This window comes from Physeter macrocephalus, chromosome 14 (genome assembly GCF_002837175.3).
Source record: "Physeter macrocephalus isolate SW-GA chromosome 14, ASM283717v5, whole genome shotgun sequence".
Lineage (NCBI taxonomy): Eukaryota > Metazoa > Chordata > Mammalia > Artiodactyla > Physeteridae > Physeter > Physeter macrocephalus.
In genome coordinates this window covers 81,569,930-81,590,376 of record NC_041227.1, presented here as the reverse complement: position 1 = coordinate 81,590,376, position 20,447 = coordinate 81,569,930, and the positions used below count along the sequence as shown (strand labels likewise).

Here is a 20,447-nt window from a genome sequence, read left to right as displayed (position 1 = left end):
GGCTCAGCCCCCCCCCCCCCCCCCCCCGCCCGCCGGCAGCACCGCCTGCTCTTCTGGAGGCTGGAGGCGTTACCAAGGCCGCGCAGCTCTCCCTGGTGGAAAAACTGTGACTCGAGTTTCACGTGAAGAGAGGTTGTGACGAGTCCTCAGGCCGCACCCTCCACGCCTTCCGTCGTCGAGGGTGGACGGTCAGCCGGGCCCCGGGCGGCCCCTGCCTTGGTCTTGTGTGCGCAGGGTGGGGCTCGGAGGGGCTGCCTCTGGGCTCAGGAGGTCCTAGCGCACGTGCCGGCTGCGTGGCCGCCAGCAGACGCACGTCAGAAGGGCTCGCGGCCTTCCTCGAGGCCGGCGGTGAGGCTCCAACGGCATAATCGCTCCAGTACCCGGCGCCAGGGTCTGTGTCACGTTTGTGCTGCTGTCGTTTGTTTCCTGGGCCTTTTCTGTTGGAAGCTCACCTCCCAGGCCCTGTTCCTCTTCCACCTCCCTTCACCCCTAGCTCCCTGCACCCCCATCAGAGCCAGAGGGTTATGTCGTGTGGTGTGGTCGCAGAGGCTGGGAGTTCAAGTTAGTGGCCTGCAAGAGCTCACACTCGGTCCTGGTGTAATTGTCGTGCCGGCGTTCCCGGGCGCCGTGGGGGGCGAGAATTGTTTACCACGGCGCTCGTCATCGCGGAGGTTAAAACCTCAGGTTTCTGCGGTCTGGTTCTTGGACACACACCGTTCTTTCCTTGTTTCTGTGTATTGCTTTGACTCACATTCATCCGGATTGATTGATGAGAGGTTTGCTGTGGTCTTGGAACCCGGGATATCAAACTGGGAGTGAAGTGCGGGTTCAAGGTGACCTGGGGTTGGGGGCCCCGTTGGAGGCGGAAGGACCTTGACTGCTCCTGGAGCTCCAGGCGCTTTGTCTGAGCGGCTTTGAGTTGGAGAAGGGGCCGAGGTCTCCTACCCGGAGCCACTTCTGAGCTAAGTGACCTACGTGCCTTTTGGGGGGCAGCTGACAGGATTGACGAAATGACCTCTTAGGCAGTGAGGCCTTGAGAGGAAATCCGGGCTTTCCCTTCCTCCCGAGCTGTGCCCGTTGGGATCACCTTGCCCTGGTGTTTCCGGGAACCTCTGGTTTCTAACTCTCTCTCCTGAATTTCAGGCGAAGTCGTGCGTGTGTCACGTGTGCGGCGTCCACCTGAACCGGCTGCACTCGTGCCTCCACTGCGTCTTCTTTGGCTGTTTCACGAAGAAGCACATTCACGAGCACGCCAAGTCGAAAAGGCACAACCTGGGTGAGACCCCCCGGCGCCTCCTGGGCCTCGAGGCCACCTCCCCGGCTCGCGTTCTGTGAATTTGACCTTCCGCTCTCTGGGGAGTCCACCTTTGTCTGAAGTAGTGTGTGCTCTCCTTGTGGAGCTCCAGGGGGAGAGGAAAGAGAGAAACCGAACCCACGAGGGGCACGTGCCCAGCGTGCCTGAGGTCACATGAAGTCGTGTAACCCTGAACGGTGATTTTCTTTAACGCAACATCAGAGACTCATCTTTCTCTTTGAGAAGCACGGTTAGGTATTAGATCAGGCAAAAATTTGCACAGGTCTTAAATGCAGCTTTCGGTTACTGGTGTCAGCGTGGGGTTGGGGAGTACCAGGTGAGTTTAGTGATTTCTGTAACGGGTTTGCAGTGTTGTCAGCGTTTGCAGAGAGGCTGGCGTTGAGGTGAGCTCAGGTTTCATGTCCAGAGAGTAGTACCTTCCAGAGGCGACGTGAAGCTGCGTTTTGCTCTTGGCTTGATTTTCTGACTGTCGTCTCTAAACGTTTCCCTCGTTGAGCATTGTGTTTTCTGTCAAACGGTGCTGAGGTTGTTAGGATATCTGTAAGAAAATCACTTTCAGGAGGTCCAGACCACAGACCCTTTTCTAGAACATAACTTGGTGTGACCTAGCCTTCCAGTGAAAGATATCCTCAGGCCTTTTAAGTAGTAGGAATGGGCTCGTCCAAACTCGGTCATCTCCGGAGGTCGCGCCTCGTTTCCTCTGCAGCTGAGAACTTGCAGCCAGTGCTGGGGGTCAGCCTCTCACAAGGAGCTAAGTGGCTCCTTTTAGGAAGGAGAGCTGGCGGCCCTGGTGGTGCTTCACCGGCTGTGGGTGCGTGGCCGCCCGGCAGGGCAGGGGCCAGAGGGAAGGTCCGATGGGGCAGGTCGGATGTGGTGGGATTCTGGGGTGGTGAGTTAACGTAGATCTTGGTGCTTCGTTCCGTCTGATTCCCGGACCAGACCCGCTTAGGCTCCTGTCACGCCGGGGCTGTGATTCTGTGTGGTTAAAAGGGTTATGGAAAATGCGAAACACCTTTGCACCGGAAAGGGTTGAGAATCTTATTGTTACCTAGCATCATCTCCAAAAGTCATTCGAGAAATTTGTGTGTTTATTAATTTTATTAACCTGATTGATAAACTCTGCCTCTACTTTGACCAGATTGAGTAAGTTTTAGAAGATTTTCTTCAAGAGACAAAACCACAAAATGGGAGCAAGATCCAGCTCTTGGCTGTGTTAGAGCCCAGGAGTTTATTGTCTGTGTGTGCGTGTGGGTGAACAAAGCTAAAGCTTAGCTTTCTGGGTCCAGGTGGCAGGGGAGGGCGCGGGAGAGGAGCCCCGGCAGGAAAGCTGGTCGCCTGCCCCCGGCCCTGGCCCTGCATTTCCGGCTCTCCCGGTTACCCTAGAGCCCCTTCAGAGTGGCGGCTTGATGTCTGAGGGCCAAGGAGCCGTGGTTCCTGGGCTGAGTCCTGCCTCTGGGAGCCCCACAGGATAACACTGGGGCCTGACGTGGACTCTTAGAAGGATTTCTCGCAGGGCTTGCGGCTTCTAAGCGGAGGGGCATGAGAGGCCCACGGGGCGTCTTGTCTGAGTATTTGCTTTTTTGCGAGTGTTCAGTTAAAACCAGGACGTCGGTAGCTCTGGGGTCTTTGCTGGCGGCCTGCGGGAGGACAAAGCTTCTGTTCCTCTGTCCGACCTGCCCTGTAACCCCGCCTGGTGTAACGTGGCAGAAGTGGCCCTCAGGAGGAAGGACCCATCCTGACCCGCTGCTGGCAGGTTTGCCGTGCAGGACGGTGTTGGGATCCAGGTCACTGAGTAAGCTTTGGTTTTGTGCTTCTTAGTTTCATGCAGGTTTTTGTTTGGTGTCAAGTCACAGGGGCCCGTGGATGTTGCCTGCGTGAGCCACAGAGGCTGTAAAAGGAGTGCTTTCAGCTTTGCGTCTGCCTCTAGGAAGAGTTACTTTAGTTTTCCCAGAGGGTGTGAGGGTGTACGTGGGCATGAGAGGGGGTATCGGCTCCCCTCTGAGTGGGTGACGCTTCCCTCCATCTCAAGATCCTCCTGTGGCTGGAGGGAAGGGGACACGCGCCTGCCTGGTGCCTGTCGGCTGGGGGTTCCCGGCTGAGTGAGTTGACGGCCTCCTCTCTTACTGGGAGCGTCTCGCCCACACCCAGGCAGCTGGGTTCCTGGGCAGCTGGCCCTTTGTTTCCACGGGTTCTGCACCTGCAGATCCAGCCAACCTCAGATCGAAAAACAAATTCCAGAAAGTTCCAAAAAGCAGAACTTGAATTTGTCTGGTCCAGGCAGCTAGTTACATGGCATTCACGTTGTATTAGGTAAAGCAACCTGGAGGTGATTTAAAGTGTGCAGGAGGATGTGGGTTATATGCAGAAACCACACCATTTTCTACAAGGGGTTTGAGCATCCTTGGATCCTGGTGTCTGCGGGGGTCCTGGAACCAGCCCCCCCTTGGGCACCCCGGGACCACTGACTGTCTACTCAGCCTTTTGTCCTGATGCAGTCAAGCCTTTGTCCTTGGTTATCTTGACTGTGAAATAATTTTCTGGAGGACCTACCTTGACTGTAGGTGTTGCATTGGGTTTTTGAATTCCATATTGAGATGAAATTCAGAGAACACACAATTAGCCATTTCAACCAGTACAGTTCAGTGCATTTAGTCACTTGCCATGTGGTGTGTGGACATACCATCTCTCTTTATTTTCAAAACTTTTTCATCTCCTCGAAGAATACATGTCTCTGTTACCTAATCATCCCCGGGCCCTGGCATCTGCTGATCTGCCTTCAGTTGTGGATTTGCCTGTCTTGAATATTTCATACAAAAGGAATCATACAACACACGGCCTTTTGTGTCTGTTTCCATCTCTCAGCGGGTTTTCAAGGTTCATGAAGTGTCAGTTCATTTCTCTGTGGTTGAATAGCATTCCTTTGTGTTGATATTCCAGAGTTTGTTTATCCAGTCATCCACTGATAGACATTTGGGTTCCCACCTTTGGCTTTTATGAATAATGCTGCTATAAACATGCATGTGTGAGTTTCTTTGTGACATATGTGTTCATTTCTTTTGGATACCAGCAGACCTTGGAGATGCCTCAATAAAGCAGATATCTCAATAAAGCGAGGCACACAAGTTTTTTGGTTTCCCACTGAATATAAAAGTAATGTTTACACTCTACCGTAGTTTAAGCGTGCAGTAACAGCATTTCCCTTTGGTCGTTCATGCTTTTTTGGTGGCAGACTAAGAATCCATTGCCACACCTGAGGTCGTGACGCTTACCCGTTTGTGTCTGAGTTTTTATACTCTTAGCTGTGATTTAGGTCGCTGACCATGTGGAGTTAAGTTTTGCGTGGGGCTGGGGTGAGGCAAGCCTCCTCCTCTTTTCATCCCGGGGCCCCCGCCCCTCCTGGTGGTCCCAGCCCCACGCAGCGGGTGGGAAGCAGGCTCGTCTGGGGACATGGGGCCTGCCTCTGCCCTCGCCGTGCGCCTGGCCTGTTTCTCACTGAACCCCGCTGCTTCCCTGAAAGTGTCCCTCCTCCCCACCACAAGCCTGCCTCTGCCAGCTTGCTCTGGTCCCCGGGGCAGGAGTGACGCTGCTCAGGGGCAGGCAGAAGCCAGGGCAGCTGGCACCGGTCTCCAGAACAGCCTCGACGTGGACTTGCAGAGACCTTGTCGGAATTTTGTAGGCTTTTTGGGAGGGGCAGGGGTAGGCCTGGGAGGCTCTGAAATTGCTACTTTGAGTTTGGATAGATCTGCTTTCGATCCACCACAGTATCTTTGACCTGTGTCTTTGTACCTTAAGACATGAAATATGGGGGCTTCCCTGGTGGCGCAGTGCTTGAGAATCCACCTGCCAGCGCAGGGGACACAAGCTCGAGCCCTGGTCCGGGAAGATCCCACATGCCGCGGAGCAACGAAGCCCGTGCGCCACAACTACTGAGCCTGCGTGCTGTAACTAATGAAGCCCACGCGTGTAGAGCCCGTGCTCCGCAACAAGAGAAGCCACCGCAACGAGAAGCCTGTGCACCGCAAGGAAGAGTAGCCGCCGCTCACCGCAACTAGAGAAAGCCTGCACGCAGCAACAAAGACCCAACACGGCCCCCCAAAAAATAATAATTAAAAAAAAAAAAGACATGAAATATGTTAAAAGCCGTGACTTGTTAAGACATTACCATTTACCAGGAGGTGTGCGGCGCTTAGTTGTTTGTATGACCTTAGTGACCATGCAGGCCTGTGTCAGTGCTGTTGCTGCCCCTGTTATACCACAGGGGACTCGGGTGAGCTCAGAGGCGCGCAGCCGGCAGGTGGCGGGGCCGGGTTTGTGCTCCGAGCTGTGTCCCGTCGCCTGGCAGACGTCTGCTGTCACTTGGTGAGTCTGAGTCAAGGGGATTCTCTCTTTTTTTTTGGGAATTTTATTTTGTTTATTTTTTATATAGCAGGTTCCTAGTAGTTACCTATTTTGTACATGCTAGTGTATATACGTCAGTCCCAATCTCCCGGTTCATTCCCCCACCCCCTGCCACTTTCCCCCCTTGGTGTCCATACGTTTGTTCTCTACATCTGTGTCTTTATTTCTGCCTTGCAACTGGTTGATCTGAACCATTTTTCTAGAGTCCACACATATACGTGTTAATATACAGTACTTGTTTTTCTCTTTCAGACTTCACTCTGTATGACAGTCTCTGGGTCCACCCATGTCTCTACAAATGACCCAATCTTGTTCCTTTTATGCCTGAGTAATATTCCATTGTATATATGTACCACATCTTCTTTATCCGTTTGTCTGTTGATGGGACTTTAGGTTGCTTCCATGTCCTGGCTGTTGTAAATAGTGCTGCAGTGAACATTGGGGTGCGTGTGTCCATAAAAAAAACCTTTTTTCTTTTTTAAAAAAAATAAATTTATTTATTTATTTTTGGCTGCGTTGGGTCTTCGTTGCTGCACGCCAGTTTTCTCTAGTTGTGGCAGGTGGGGGCTACTCTTCGTTGTGGTATGCAGGCTTCTCATTTCTCATTGTGGTGGCTTCTCTTGTTGCGGAGCATGGGCTCAGGTGTGAGGGCTTCAGTAGTTGTGGCCCGTGGGCTCAGTAGTTGTGACGCACGGGCTTAGTTGCTCCGTGGCATGTGGGATCTTCCCGGACCAGGGCTCGAACCCGTGTCCCCTGCGTTGGCAGGCGGATTCTTCACCACTGCGCCACCAGGGAAGTCCCCTAGTTCAGCCATTTTGAACTATGGTTTTTTCTGGGTATATGCCCAGTAGTGGGATTGCTGGGTCATATGGTAATTCTATTTTTAGTTTTTTAAGGCACCTCCATACTGTTCTCCATAGTGGCCGTATCAATTTACATTCCCACCAGCAGTGCAAGAGGGTTCCCTTTTCTCCACACCCTCTCCAGCATTTGTTGTTTGTAGACTTTCTGCTGATGCCCATTCTAACTGGTGTGCGGCGATACCTCACTGTAGTTTTGATTTGCATTTCTCTAATAATTAGTGATGTTGAGCAGCTTTTCACGTGCCTCTTGGCCATCTGTATGTCTTCTTTGGAGAAATGTCTATTCAGGTCTTCTGCCCATTTTTTGATTGGGTTGTTTGTTTTTTTAATATTGAGCTGCATGAGCTGTTTATGTATTTTGAAGGTTAGTCCTTTGTCCGTTGATTGGTTTGCAAATATTTTCTCCCATTCTGAGGGTATGGGGAATTCTTTTTAATTGTTGAATTGAGCAGGTTCCTTCCAGGTGCTTTGAGGACTTTTCTCTTGTTTACCTTCGTGAGGAAGTAACGAAGGGCTGGGTTTCATGCCTGTTTTCTTGGCGGATGCGGTTCAGAAAGTGCTGGGTGGGCTCACCAGGAGCTCTGGGCACGCCCTGCAGGCTGTCTGCTTGGGGCTGTGCTGCCCATCTGGACGCCACGAGTCCTCATGGGCTGCTATGAATGCGAGTTTCCCTTGCTTCAGAGGGTAGGCGGAGGGTCCTGGTACCTGGGGGTCGGGCCCTTCGTAAAATACGGTCACGGCACCTCTTCCTCCCTCAGCTTCCTCAACCCTTGGCGGGAGCTTCCGAAAAAGTTTCACGTGCCTCATCTGCTTAGGATACACCATCTGAAGTGGGGGGGACGGCGTTTTGTGATAATGGGATTCTCTGCTTTGAGAAATGGTGCAGCGAAATGCCTAAAAAACTTGCTGGTTTAATTTGTGTCCTGAAGCATTACCTTTCGATTTTTAATTAAATTTTGTCTCTTCCCTCTTTTCAGCCATAGAGCTTATGTATGGAGGTATCTACTGCTTTTTGTGTCAGGACTACATTTATGACAAAGACATAGAAATCATTGCCAAAGAGGAACAGCGGAAAGCCTGGAAAATGCAAGGTTTGGTTTTCCTGAGATCTGCATGCCTGCTTGTGCTTGTGCCTTAGCCCTGCGTTCCCTGCCCCCTTGTCTGTCAGGGCCTGGGGCAGGGGAGGGAGGCGGGTGGTTCTGTTGAGGGGGAGGATCCCCTACACCTGCCTGCTCCCTCCTGCAGGCTCACGGGGGGCCAGGGGAGGCAGGTGCGGTGCCCACAGCTTCCTGGATCCGTCCTCGTGCCCGGGTGCCCACAGGCCTGCGGCTGCTGTGAGGGCTCAGCCGGGGTTGAGAGAGACACCCCCAACCTACCCTCTCCGGTCAACGGGCATTTTTACAGACACGGGGCTGAACCAGACACAGTGTCCGCAGGGCCCTGGCCCGTCTGGTGGACGAGGGATTTTGTGCTCCCACGTCCCTGGTAGCTGCCCAGAAAGCATCTCCTCAGTAACTGCAGGATGTGTATGCTGATTCCTTCCAGGAGGGTAGACTATTCTTTCATTGAAGTGCTGTTGGATCTCTTTTAAAACTCTTAACTGGAAAAAAAAAAAAAAAAAACCCTCTAAGCTGGTTGGGTTTTGCTAAATCTGTGTCAACAGAGAATTAAACTTTCCAGATGAAAAATACAGCAATCTGCCGCCGAAGCACCTTAGCTCAGGAGCGTGCTCTCCTTCCTGTGCGGCGCCTTTGTAGCCGTAAAGGGAGAACTCCAGGCTCTCCTCCTGTGTAGGAACAACCCAGCTCTTCCCTGATGCGTGTTTCTCTCCCGCGAGTCTCCTTTCCTTGCACAGAACCCTTCAGACCTGGCACTTCTGGTCACCAAGTGTTTCTTGGGGGGGTCAGTTCCCCGCCAAGAAATTCCCTGTGGCGCCGGCTGGGTGTCCTACAGATCAACTCGGTTCTGACACGGTCGGCCTGGAGGTGTCAGGCCCCACGAGACCCCCTCCCCAGCTTCAGATGCCGGAGTCTCAAGTCCAGGTTCTCATCTGTGCTCCTGACCATCCAGCTGTAGATCGGAGGCTCCCAGGACCCCCCTGGACTGGAGCATTTGCTAGAGCAGCTCGCAGAACTCAGCGAGACACTTAGGCTCACCGGGTCATGAAAGGATGTGACAGAGGACACAGATGAGCAGCCAGATAGAGAGAGGCACGGGGCAAGGCTGGGGAGGGTCCCCGTGGAGTTGGGGTGCATCACCCACTCGGTGTGGAATGTTCACCCACCTGGGTCGCTCCCCGAACCCCGTGCTACTGGGGTGTTATGGGGCCTTCTTCCTGGAGGCCTGATGGATCAGTAACCCCCTTTCCAGCCCCCTCCCCTCTCTGGAGGAGTTGGGGCTGGCCGCGCGGGTGCTTCGGATTCCAAGCTTCCCTGGTCTTTCTGGTGACCGGTCCCCATCCAGGAGCCCGCCCGGCGTCATCTCATCAGGACAAGAGGTTCCTCTAGTGCCCTTCCCGCTAAGGCGCCCTTATTACCGGGGCGCGGGGCCCATGCGAGGGACGGGGCAGGGGCGGCACGTGTGTCGCACTGACTGCGCGGTGGCCGTGGAGCCGTGCCGTCACTCCCGTCCCTTCGCCGGCACATAGCGGCACACGTGAACATTATGCAGCAGCTCTTTTCTTTTTTGTTCTGCTACCTGTTTTTGGTTTCCCTGATATTTTTTTCTTTTTTGTTCTCATTTCCAGCACACGGTCATGGGTCACAACAGTAATAGGTGTAGAAAGCCCCACTGGCCTGTGACCATCTCTCCACAGACAGACGTACAACCCAGCATGTGGTTTACAATTTTTTGCCTTAATTGTGCTTCTTTCTAAACGTGCCATGTTAGAGAATGGAACACAGGCCAGGGCTGCCGGTCGTCAGAGCCGATGAGCCCATGTTTTCTGGAGAGCAGTCTCTTTAGTCCACTTCCTGTTCTCTTCCACCTCCAAAGGTTAGTAATGTTGCAGGTGAGGCTGAGGCTGAGGATGTTATTTCTTCGTGCAGAACAGTTAAACCACAGGGCTAAGAAATGCACGTTCCAGGAAAAAGTAGGATTCTTCTGAACTCATTCCACAATTCCATCTGTCAGCGGGGCTGTGTTGAGTTCTAGGTGCGTGGAGCCAGTGTCTCTGAGGGGTAGGCTGTGCACTGGGGTGCAGGTGGCCCTGCTTCCGTCCTTGGTTTCAGTCTCTGGTGGGTACGGCCGTCCCTTCACCCGCATCGCCGCCCAGCGCTCCCTGTGGGCACTGGTGCCGTGGTCCCTCTGATCAGGGAGTAGTGAAGGCTGAGGAGACCGCTGGTGCTGGGGCAGCTGTCACCCAAGGTCCCGCTCTCCTCTCCTCCTCTGGGAATGTGGTTTATTCACGGCACACTCTCTGAAAGAAGCTCCTTCCAGTGTCTGGAACAGGGTCTCAGAAGGACCCTACGTTGCCCGCCTTTGAAATACAATCTGATAAACCCTGTGCTGCCACCAGGCTGGTTCGTAGATACACGATCAGAATGTAGCTAACGGCACCTTCCTCCTGCTTAGGCGTCGGGGAGAAGTTTTCAACGTGGGAGCCGACCAAACGGGAGCTCGAGCTGCTGAAACACAACCCCAAGCGACGGAAGATCACGTCCAACTGCACCATAGGTGGGCGGGCGCGGCGGCTTTGCCGAGGCCGCAGGAGGTGCAGCGTGGCTGTTAGCTTGTTGCAGAGGCTCCTCCCTGCCCTGCCCTGTTGTTACTGGGAGCCTTTGGGCAGTGGGGGCGGGTGGGGGTGGGCGCGAGCACGCCTTGGGACGTTTCCTGCGGGTGGGGCACAGACGTTAGAAGTAGGTTCCTTCCGCGTCCCCTTGGGGGCGGCAGGCCCGGCCGGGGCCCTGACAGCCCCACCCCACGCTCTGCCTGCCAGGTCTCCGCGGCCTCATCAACCTCGGGAACACGTGCTTCATGAACTGCATCGTGCAGGCGCTGACACACACGCCGCTGCTGCGCGACTTCTTCCTGTCTGACCGGCACCGCTGCGAGATGCAGAGCCCTGGCTCCTGCCTGGTCTGCGAGATGTCCTCCCTCTTCCAGGAGGTGCGCCTGGGCCGGGAGGGGGCCGGACCGTCACGGGGTGGGCTCTGAACATCCACAGACGTGCCGACCGTGGAATCGCACATCCTTCCCGAGAGGGATGGTTGGGTGAGGGACTTGCGTTGTCCGCAGAGGCTCGCGGCTGCCTCACAGGGGCGCACGTGGCAGATGCCAGCCCTTCCCCGTCACCTGCCGCTTTCCGGCTTTGTCCACAGGATGGGCGGGTCTCCTGTTGCCGGCCCTGCTGACTGTGTGTCGCCAGAGGCCTCTGTCTTTGGGCCCCTGCCGTGGACATCAGGTTCTGTCCCGATGGGCTCGCAGGCTGTACCCCCCCTTCTCAGAGCGGGACTGCAGCCCAGCCGCTCCCTCGGGTGCTGCGGGGAGCCAGGAGTTCTTCAGGTGTCGGCCCCGGGCCAGCAGACTCGGCCGGGTCTGGTTTTGTCAGCCTTTGAGCACATCCTCTCGTCTCCCTGTTGGGCCCTGGCCGCCTGAGCCCGTCTGGCTGCAGAGCTGGAATGATTCACTGTCTGGCCCTTTCCAGAAGGTTCCTGACTCCTGGCCTGGCTTAGCCAGTCCCCGCGTGCCTACAGCCTAGCCTGACAGCGGCTCCTGGGGTCACAGGAGTGAGGAAGCTGAATGACATTGTTGGGCCAAAACGGGGACGCGGGTGCCGTGGAGAACGGGCTGATGGGGGGGGCTCACTAGGGCACCGCTGGTGGCGAGTTCATCTCTGTCAGGTTGGTTTTTAGGTTCAGGTTTATGGGGGTACGCGTTTCACACGGCACAAGTCAGCTTTGTGTGTGTGTGTCTGTGTGTGCGTGTGACAAGAGTTTGTCGCCGTTCATCATTTTGGCTTATTTCTAGAAAACAGATGGTGGGAATGGAGAAAACCATGAGCAGACTCAAAGTCCACGTGAAAATACAGTTTCTGTGAAAAGGAAAGGAAGCGACTTGTTTGGGTCGCGCTCGCCAGCGGAGGTTCCGGGCGGCTGTCGGATGTGTGCGCGTGCGTCTGCGTTCGAGGGAGGCACGCGCTCCTGACGAGGGTGCTTCTCCTTCTCTCCAAGCAGTTCTACTCGGGGCACCGGTCCCCCCACATCCCATACAAGCTGCTGCACCTGGTGTGGACGCATGCCCGGCACCTGGCGGGCTACGAGCAGCAGGACGCGCACGAGTTCCTCATCGCGGCCCTGGACGTCCTGCACCGGCACTGCAAAGGTGGGCGCTGCACAGGTGGGCGCTGCAAAGGTGGGCGCTGCACAGGTGGGCGCTGCACAGGTTGGCGCTGCACAGATGGGCGCTGCAGAAGTGGGCTCTGCACAGGTGGGCTCTGCACAGGTGGGCGCTGCAAAGGTGGGCGCTGCACAGGTGGGCGCTGCACAGGTGGGCGCTGCACAGGTGGGGGCGGGGGCTGTTTCTCGGGGCCTGTTACTGGGCCTGCCAGATGGACGGCAGGGAGCTCTTCACAGGGAGGAGCAAGGGGATAAAACTGAAAGCACACGGCATGTCCCTCCTGCGCCCCTGTGGAAACCTGGGCCCTCCTGCTGCACCAGCCCTTCCCCTTGGGTCAGCGGCTTGGCAGTGGGCTGCCTTGGGGGCCCAGGGTCACAGAGCCGCCGTGCCTTGCCAGGTGACGATAACGGGAAGAAGGCCAGCAACCCTAACCACTGCAACTGCATCATAGACCAGATCTTCACGGGGGGGCTGCAGTCCGACGTCACCTGCCAAGCATGCCAGTAAGTGCGGCCTCTGCGGCCCCAGTGCTGCTGGCCGAGCGTCGCGGGGCCTCGTCGCTGCGCTGCCCCTGCGCCGCGGTGCTCACCTGCCCCCCCTGCTTGCTCCTAGTGGGGTCTCCACCACCATCGACCCCTTCTGGGACATCAGCCTGGACCTGCCCGGCTCTTCCACACCCTTCTGGCCACTGAGCCCTGGGAGCGAGGGCAGCGTGGTGAACGGAGAGAGCCACGCGTCGGGAACCACGACCCTCACGGACTGCCTGCGGAGGTGAGGCGTCCGTGCCTTGTGGGGAGGGGGCCCGTCCTCGTGGCTGCTCGGGGAAGGTCCCGGTAAAGCCAGGCCCGCCAGGGCCCCACGTTCCCGCCTGAAAGTTGAGGGAAGACGGGATGGCCAGCAGACGAGCCGTTTCTGTCCCTGAGTGCCCCCCACCCCGGGCAGAGGCTGGAGGTCCGCGGCCTTTAGTGACTAGCAGCCAGAGTCACACCCAGTAGGGCCACCCTCCTGCTGTGGCTCGTGGCCTTTTCTGAAGGTGATGAAAACGTTTTTAATTAAACTTTTTATGTTGAGATAATTGTAGTTGTGCGTGCAGTTGTAAGACACGATCCAGAGAGATCCTGTGTACCCTTTTTCCAGTTTCCCGCAGTGGTAACGTCTTGTAAAACCATCGCACAGTGTCACGGTCAGCAGGATCTCGACATCCCTGCGGTCCAGACGCGGGGCGCCTGCGTCCCCGCAGGGTCCCTCACAGCCACACGTGCTGCGCCTCCCACCCTGTTGCCTCCTTAACTCCTGGCAGCTGCCAATCTGTTCTCCATTTCTAGAAATTCCACATTTCAAGAGCGTTATGTCCGTGGAATCATACATCATGTAACCGTTCAGGATTGACTTTTTTCACTCATCCTCATTCTCTGGAGATTCATTCAGGTTGTGTGTATCACCAGTGGTTTCCATTTTATTGCTTATTAGTATTCCATGCTGTACACGGCTTAACCACTCATTCGCTGAAGGACACCTGCAGTGCTTCCAGGCTCTTTTTGGCCTTTACAGATAAAGCTGCAGTAGCCGCTCACGTACAGTTGTGTGAATGCTGGTTTTCACTTTGCAGGGACGGATTTGATTGCTGGGTCTTACGGTAGTTAGAAAATTATTTTGAGTTCACCAGACTTTAATTTTCCAAAAGAGTTGAGGATAAATATTCTTTGAAGTGATAGAGAAAGGAAGGAATAGCTTTTTCATTGTAAAGTTATAAATGTCTCTAATTGTATGTGTGTTTTTAGGAAGGAAGCGAACCCCCTGAAAGTGATAAAATAACTTTTCTCTTTTTCCTCTCTTACTGCTCCCATCTTTTTTTCCTAAAAATACATGTTTTTCAATGCGTTGCAGATTTACCAGACCAGAGCACTTAGGAAGCAGCGCCAAGATCAAGTGTAGCGGTTGCCATAGCTACCAGGAGTCCACAAAGCAGCTCACCATGAAGAAGCTGCCCATCGTGGCCTGTTTCCATCTCAAAGTGAGTTCCCTGAGCGCGTGCGTCCAGGGCCTGAGGGTGGGTGGGTGTGCAGAGTCCATCTGTGCTTTTGGAGCAAAGAGGGTGGTGCCTATAAATAACTCTGCTCGTGTCTGTCGCCGGGAGGTTTGCCTGTGAATCGAAAAGTCATTGCTTCATAATGAAAAGAGGGTGAGTTACTCTGGGTTGGGGGGTGCTTAGGGATTTACTGCTCCTCCCCTCCAAGTTCTTCTATCCTCACCCCAAGTTTTCTGATTTTCTTTTACTTAAAAGCAAGGACCCTTAGCATTAAGGTCTAGTCTGGGGGTCAGCACGGCTTTCCTGTGAAGGGCCGGTAGCAAATATGAATCATGGGTATGACGTATTATGAAAAGAATACGCGGCAGAGATGGTGTGTTTGCTGGTCTTGGGTATTTGCGATCTGATTTTACATGTAAATCATACAGTCTCTGTTGCTCGTTCTTTTATTTCATGACCCTTTAAAGATGTAAGACAAAAACCAAATCCCCAGCCCTACCTGTTTCTCCCACCGGGCACCGTGCTAGGTCCACACCTGCTGTTGGGCCCCTCATTTCAGGGCTGGGCTGAGCCCTGTGGGTTATGTCGCCCTGTGGACTCTGGCTCTGGCCAAGGGCGGTTCAGAAAATGCAGGAAGGGCCACTTAGGGAGCCACGGAGACTGTGCTGTTGGAGGAGCCCTGCAGCCTTCCCACCCCCACCTCTGCAGCGATTCGAACACTCGGCCAAACTTCGGCGCAAGATCACCACCTACGTGTCCTTCCCCCTGGAGCTGGACATGACCCCCTTCATGGCCTCCAGGTTCGTCCTCTGTGTCTGTGGTCGGGTGGGCGTGGCACCAGGTCGCTGATGAGGCCCCAGTGGGCCCTGATGTCACTTCGTCCGTGACACCTCACTGCCCTCTCCCTGTGTGAGGGAGGCTGTCCTCCTACCAGCTGGTTCAGGGCAGCATTTCAGGCGTTTCAGCCACCGGCACTGAGATTAGATACAAATCAACACAGTGGTTTTGTGGTTGTAGGTTTCGTTTATCTTGTTTTGGAGTCTTTGTATCAGGGACTATCAGGGACCGGTTGAAATTTACGCTTGCAAAATAGGAGGGCGCTTCCTGGCAGGAGGGCGCTTCCTGGCAGGAGGGCGCTTCCTGGCAGGAGGGCGCTTCCTGGCAGGAGGGCGCTTCCTGGCAGGAGGGCGCTTCCTGGCAGGAGGGCGCTTCCTGGCAGGAGGGCGCTTCCTGGCAGGAGGGCGCTTCCTGGCAGGAGGGCGCTTCCTGGCAGGAGGGCGCTTCCTGGCAGGAGGGCGCTTCCTGGCAGGAGGGCGCTTCCTGGCAGGAGGGCGCTTCCTGGCAGGAGGGCGCTTCCTGGCAGGAGGGCGCTTCCTGGCAGGAGGGCGCTTCCTGGCAGGAGGGCGCTTCCTGGCAGGAGGGCGCTTCCTGGCAGGAGGGCTGCTGTAGTGTATAATAATAATAGTGTATAATAACCGCAGGCGGGGCGGCTTAAAGCAGCAGAGGCCTGAGTCCAGCGTCGGCGGGGCCCCTGGAGGATCCGGGGAGCCTGCCTGCCTGCCTGGGGGCGGGCGGGAAGACGTGGGTCTGGGCCGGCTCGGAGCCTCAATCTCGGCAGTCCGCCTCCCAGCCTGGGCCTCTGTTTCCCCGCCGTAACTCGGGGGTCACCTCTGCCCGAGATGGAGCTGCTGGGAGAAGCCGCACCAGCGCGGCGTCCGGCGTCGCGCATCCCCGGTGCCCACGATACCATGTGAACCGCGGGCCGTTGGTGAATTGTTTTAATCGAGCCTGAGTTTGCACTGTTACAGCAAAGAGAGCAGGATGAACGGACAGTACCAGCAGCCGGTGGACAGTCTCAGTAACGACAACAAGTGAGTGGCGCCTTGTGCACCTCCTGGCCTCTTGAGCGCGAGTGGGGCCGGGGGCTTCGCGGGAGGCCCGCCTGCGTCTCCCGGGAGGTGCTGCGTGTGAGGGGCAGCGGCCGGGCTGGCTTGCTCTCGGCCACTGGCCTGCTTCCTGTCGTGCTGCCACCGACCCCCTGTCAGGGAGGGGCCTCCCCCCCCCGCGTCGTGCTGAGGCCCCTCTTCGCCGTCCCTCCCGCTGGTGGCGGCGGGGAGGGTGGAGCGGCAACGGCGCCTCGCGGGCGGGCCTGCTCGCCTTCCCCTCGCGCTGCTGTCGCCTGTCGGTGTTTGCTCCTGCGCGGCTACCCGGCGGGGACTGTGGTCCCTGGTGGGGTCAGGGCCGTGACCTCCGTCTCCCGCACCGTCCCCAAACCAGGTACTCCTTGTTTGCGGTGGTCAACCACCAGGGGCAGGAGGGCTGCTGTAGTGTATAATAATAATAGTGTATAATAACCGCAGGCGGGGCGGCTTAAAGCAGCAGAGGCCTGAGTCCAGCGTCGGCGGGGCCCCTGGAGGATCCGGGGAGCCTGCCTGCCTGCCTGGGGGCGGGCGGGAAGACGTGGGTCTGGGCCGGCTCGGAGCCTCAATCTCGGCAGTCCGCCTCCCAGCCTGGGCCTCTGTTTCCCCGCCGTAACTCGGGGGTCACCTCTGCCCGAGATGGAGCTGCTGGGAGAAGCCGCACCAGCGCGGCGTCCGGCGTCGCGCATCCCCGGTGCCCACGATACCATGTGAACCGCGGGCCGTTGGTGAATTGTTTTAATCGAGCCTGAGTTTGCACTGTTACAGCAAAGAGAGCAGGATGAACGGACAGTACCAGCAGCCGGTGGACAGTCTCAGTAACGACAACAAGTGAGTGGCGCCTTGTGCACCTCCTGGCCTCTTGAGCGCGAGTGGGGCCGGGGGCTTCGCGGGAGGCCCGCCTGCGTCTCCCGGGAGGTGCTGCGTGTGAGGGGCAGCGGCCGGGCTGGCTTGCTCTCGGCCACTGGCCTGCTTCCTGTCGTGCTGCCACCGACCCCCTGTCAGGGAGGGGCCTCCCCCCCCCGCGTCGTGCTGAGGCCCCTCTTCGCCGTCCCTCCCGCTGGTGGCGGCGGGGAGGGTGGAGCGGCAACGGCGCCTCGCGGGCGGGCCTGCTCGCCTTCCCCTCGCGCTGCTGTCGCCTGTCGGTGTTTGCTCCTGCGCGGCTACCCGGCGGGGACTGTGGTCCCTGGTGGGGTCAGGGCCGTGACCTCCGTCTCCCGCACCGTCCCCAAACCAGGTACTCCTTGTTTGCGGTGGTCAACCACCAGGGGACCCTGGAGAGTGGCCACTACACCAGCTTCATCCGGCAGCACAAGGACCAGTGGTTCAAGTGTGACGACGCCATCATCACCAAGGCTAGCATTGCAGACGTGCTGGACAGCGAGGGGTGCGTCCCGCGGGCCCCCGGGGCCGTGTCGCCCCTCGGTGCCCCGTTCGCTCCCTCCTGCTCATCGTTGCCTCCCTCGGTCTCGAGACCACCGCGGGGCTCCGGCCCCACGCCAGCTGCCCTGGACTCCAGCAGGCGTCTGGCCTTGGAGCGGCGAGCAGTGGGGCAGCCCGGAGGGGCTCTGCGGTGGCCGTGAGGAGGCCGGGCGGGTGGACTGGGGCCGGAACCCGGGGCCGGCGTCCTTCCGAGACGGACCGTGTACAGGGCCGGGGGGCGGCCACAGCCAGGGCCCAGCAGGTGGACGGAGGCCGGGCTGGTGGTGGACTGGGGGCCCTGCCGCCTCCCTGCCGTCTCTTCTCTGCGGTGACAGGCTGAGCGCGGCTGTCCTGGTCAGGGCGGTTTTGCTCCGACCCCTCGGGAGGTGGAAGTAAGCGTGCTCTGTCCTCTCTCCTCCTCAGGTACCTGCTGTTCTACCACAAACAGTTCCTGGAGTACGAGTAGCCGTCGGCGCACCGGCAAGTCCCCCGAAGTCCCCCGGGTGCCCGGGGTCGCGCGGTGTGCGCACTTGGCAAGATGTGGGCTGGGGGGGGCAGAGGAGACGTGCGCCCGAGTGTCTCCTGTGTCCCCTGTGAGCCGGGGCGGGCGCAGCCCCGCGCCGGCCGTTCCACGCTGTGGCCCAGAAAGCAGGAGGTGGAGGAGACGCAGGCCTCGCGGGTCTTTCTCTTGGTGAGTTTGCTGTCCGTGCGCGGCGCGGACCCGGGCGTGAGCCCCGGAGCCTGCGGAGCTGAAGACCGCGTGGGGCCTCCGAGCACGTCTGTCCTGCAGACGAGCAGCGTCATCCTGCATGTGGAAGCAAATCCCCGTTTTCTAGAAATAGGCGTTTGCGTGTCGTCCCCCTTTCTCTTCTTCCACGATTGTGAATCTCATAAACGTAATGATGGTAAGGTGAATGAATTACTGAGTTCAGGCTGACATTTGGATGGTTTTCCTTTTCTTCCGGAGCGTGGATCTTGCTTTTTCATCGGTGCTGTTTTTGTTGCCCCCCGCCCGCCCCCCCAGGCATCTTTGACCAGGTCAGAGCCGCCAGGCTCTGGAGGAGAATCAGGCTGCGCTGGGAACGGTCTCTGTCATATTAATCTTTTAGTAACTGAAGCGTTTCCGGTGGTTTCACTGTTTCCCTCCCGTGTTTCCTTCCTGGCCGCCTGTCCCGCGAGCTCTCCTGGTCGCTGCTGGGCGGCGGGTGTGTCGGATGATGCGGGCGGCCTCCAGGGGGGCTGCATCCTGGCTCTGGGTGCCTCTGCCTTGCGTTCCGGTAGCTTCTGTTGCCGCAGGACAGAAGGCCGGGACTGAGCTGGTGGGAGGGGCTGATGCGGGAGGTGCAGCATCTTTGTTCCTTGTGAGCCGTCTCGCATGCATCTGTCTGTTCACACCCAAACTTAAGATTGTCCGTCTCTGAGAGATTCCAGCCCAGAGACGGGGGACGAGCCAGTGTCCCCTGAACCGTGAGGCTTCTTTCCTGGCGAGGAGCACGTTCACCTGCGGCAGGGTCAGCGAACTCTCTGCGAAGGGCCAGGTAGTAGATGTTTCTGGCTTTGTGGGCCCCGTGGTCTCTGCTGCAGGTAACGTGGATGAACATAGCTGTGTTCCAGTAGAACTTTACATGATCACGGGAAGTTGGATTTCGTATACTTTAACCACGTCACAAAATTTTAACTGTTTTCACTGTTTAAAAACGTGTGCCCGGTTTTCAGCCGACAGACCGTGAACCAGGTCCAGCTCATCGGCTGCTCGGGTCTGGGCGCGGCGTGGCTCCCTGTGGAAGAGGCTGGGGTCCTGCAGCGGGGGCGTCGTACCCGGCAGAGGCCTCAGCGATGCAGCTCAGGCGCCTGCCCCGCGTGGCCCGTCCGCTGTGGCTGCTCTGAGGGTCCTGGGCTGGAGGCGGCCCTGGCACGGCCCCCTCCGTACAGAGTGGGGACAGAGTAGATGTACTGGCCGCGGGGTTTCTGGCGGGTCCCCTGTGGTCTGGTCAGCCTGCACCCCTCCCCTGCCCCCCACTCAGGTCCAGGGCTCAGCTGCTCCAAGAACGTGAAGATTCAGGAGACAGGCCGTTTCTCTTTTCGGGGTGTTTTTTTTGAATTTTTACGTCGACGTTAACCCTCTGTTCCCTCTGGCCTGGTGTTCTAAGCACTTATCTCTCTGTCTGCTGCTGAGATTCCCCTGTGACTGGAAGAACTACCTGGGGGGGGCGGTGAGGCTTCAGCTGCCTGCACGCGCGCCCACCCCGCGTCCCGCGCGCTGAGGTCCTGCTTTGACGTCACCTCGTCAGGAACAGAGAACTGCGTGATGGGTTGGGGAATTTATTTTCTTTCAGCTCCCAATGCAGCTACTAAACACAGGAAAATGGTTTCCTGTTTCAAACCACCACCCGTGTCGATGTCCAGACCACTAAGGAACCCCTGGGCGGCCCTTCCTCCCCGGCTGGTGTGTTTAAAGTGACTTGTGTTTGTGAGACGTTGGCTGCCGTGTCAGTGCTTCACAGTGAGACAGTGGGCTCTCCTCCCTGGGTGTCTTGAGCCGGGGGCTGGGCCCGGGCCCTCCCCAGGCCGCCTCGGGCCTCCCGTCGGCGCCAGAACGTCCAGGACTCTCCTTCTGCATCGCGTATACTCGTGCTGTCGTGGTTCTCCTCGGTGTGGATGCCCTCGTCGTATAAAATTGCCGTTCTTTTGACAATTCAAGTGGCTGTTTCGTTTCCTATAACTTTGAAAACAAATCGTAAGAACAAGATTCCAATGATTGTGCTGTGGATTTTATTACTGGGAAGTTTCTGCATCCCTTTCACATGTCGTTTTGAGGGACTGTTTGGCTCTTCTCCCTAATGGCTTGTAGTCTTTTCCTGTGTCGTAATAAAGCTACATTTTATTCTGAAAACCGGCCCGTCTTCCCTTACTGACACCCGAGTCCCGTCTGTGACAGCAGCCCCTTCTCAGTTTGTTCCAGCCCAGACCTGCCCTGGGCCGGGAAGACCATGCCCGCTGCGTCCCCTCCTCCCAGGGGCAGGATGGTGACAAATATGGGACCCAGGACACCGTGGGCTGTCAGACTTTGGCGAACTTAAAAGTCACCCGAGGGGCTTCTTTAAACGCAGGAACCCCTGCTGGAGTTTGATTACAGGACCTGGGATGCGGTGCGGCGATACGGG

The 20,447-nt window shown here is 57.2% G+C and overlaps 1 protein-coding gene across 1 annotated transcript in view; it reads left to right on the top strand.

Annotated features, from left to right (window-relative positions):
• Positions 1-20,268, top strand: part of USP22 (ubiquitin specific peptidase 22) — a 29,238-nt gene extending 8,970 nt beyond the window's left edge. The window contains exons 2-13 of the mRNA XM_024127845.3: positions 1,144-1,276; positions 7,554-7,667; positions 10,150-10,251; positions 10,514-10,683; positions 11,751-11,898; positions 12,311-12,416; positions 12,526-12,684; positions 13,801-13,927; positions 14,651-14,742; positions 15,751-15,813; positions 17,099-17,248; positions 17,707-20,268. Coding sequence (XP_023983613.1) covers positions 1,144-1,276; positions 7,554-7,667; positions 10,150-10,251; positions 10,514-10,683; positions 11,751-11,898; positions 12,311-12,416; positions 12,526-12,684; positions 13,801-13,927; positions 14,651-14,742; positions 15,751-15,813; positions 17,099-17,248; positions 17,707-17,749 — 1,407 coding nt within the window. The 3' untranslated portion in view covers positions 17,750-20,268. The remainder of the gene's footprint in view (positions 1-1,143; positions 1,277-7,553; positions 7,668-10,149; positions 10,252-10,513; positions 10,684-11,750; positions 11,899-12,310; positions 12,417-12,525; positions 12,685-13,800; positions 13,928-14,650; positions 14,743-15,750; positions 15,814-17,098; positions 17,249-17,706) is intronic.
• The last annotated feature ends 179 nt before the right edge of the window (positions 20,269-20,447 follow it).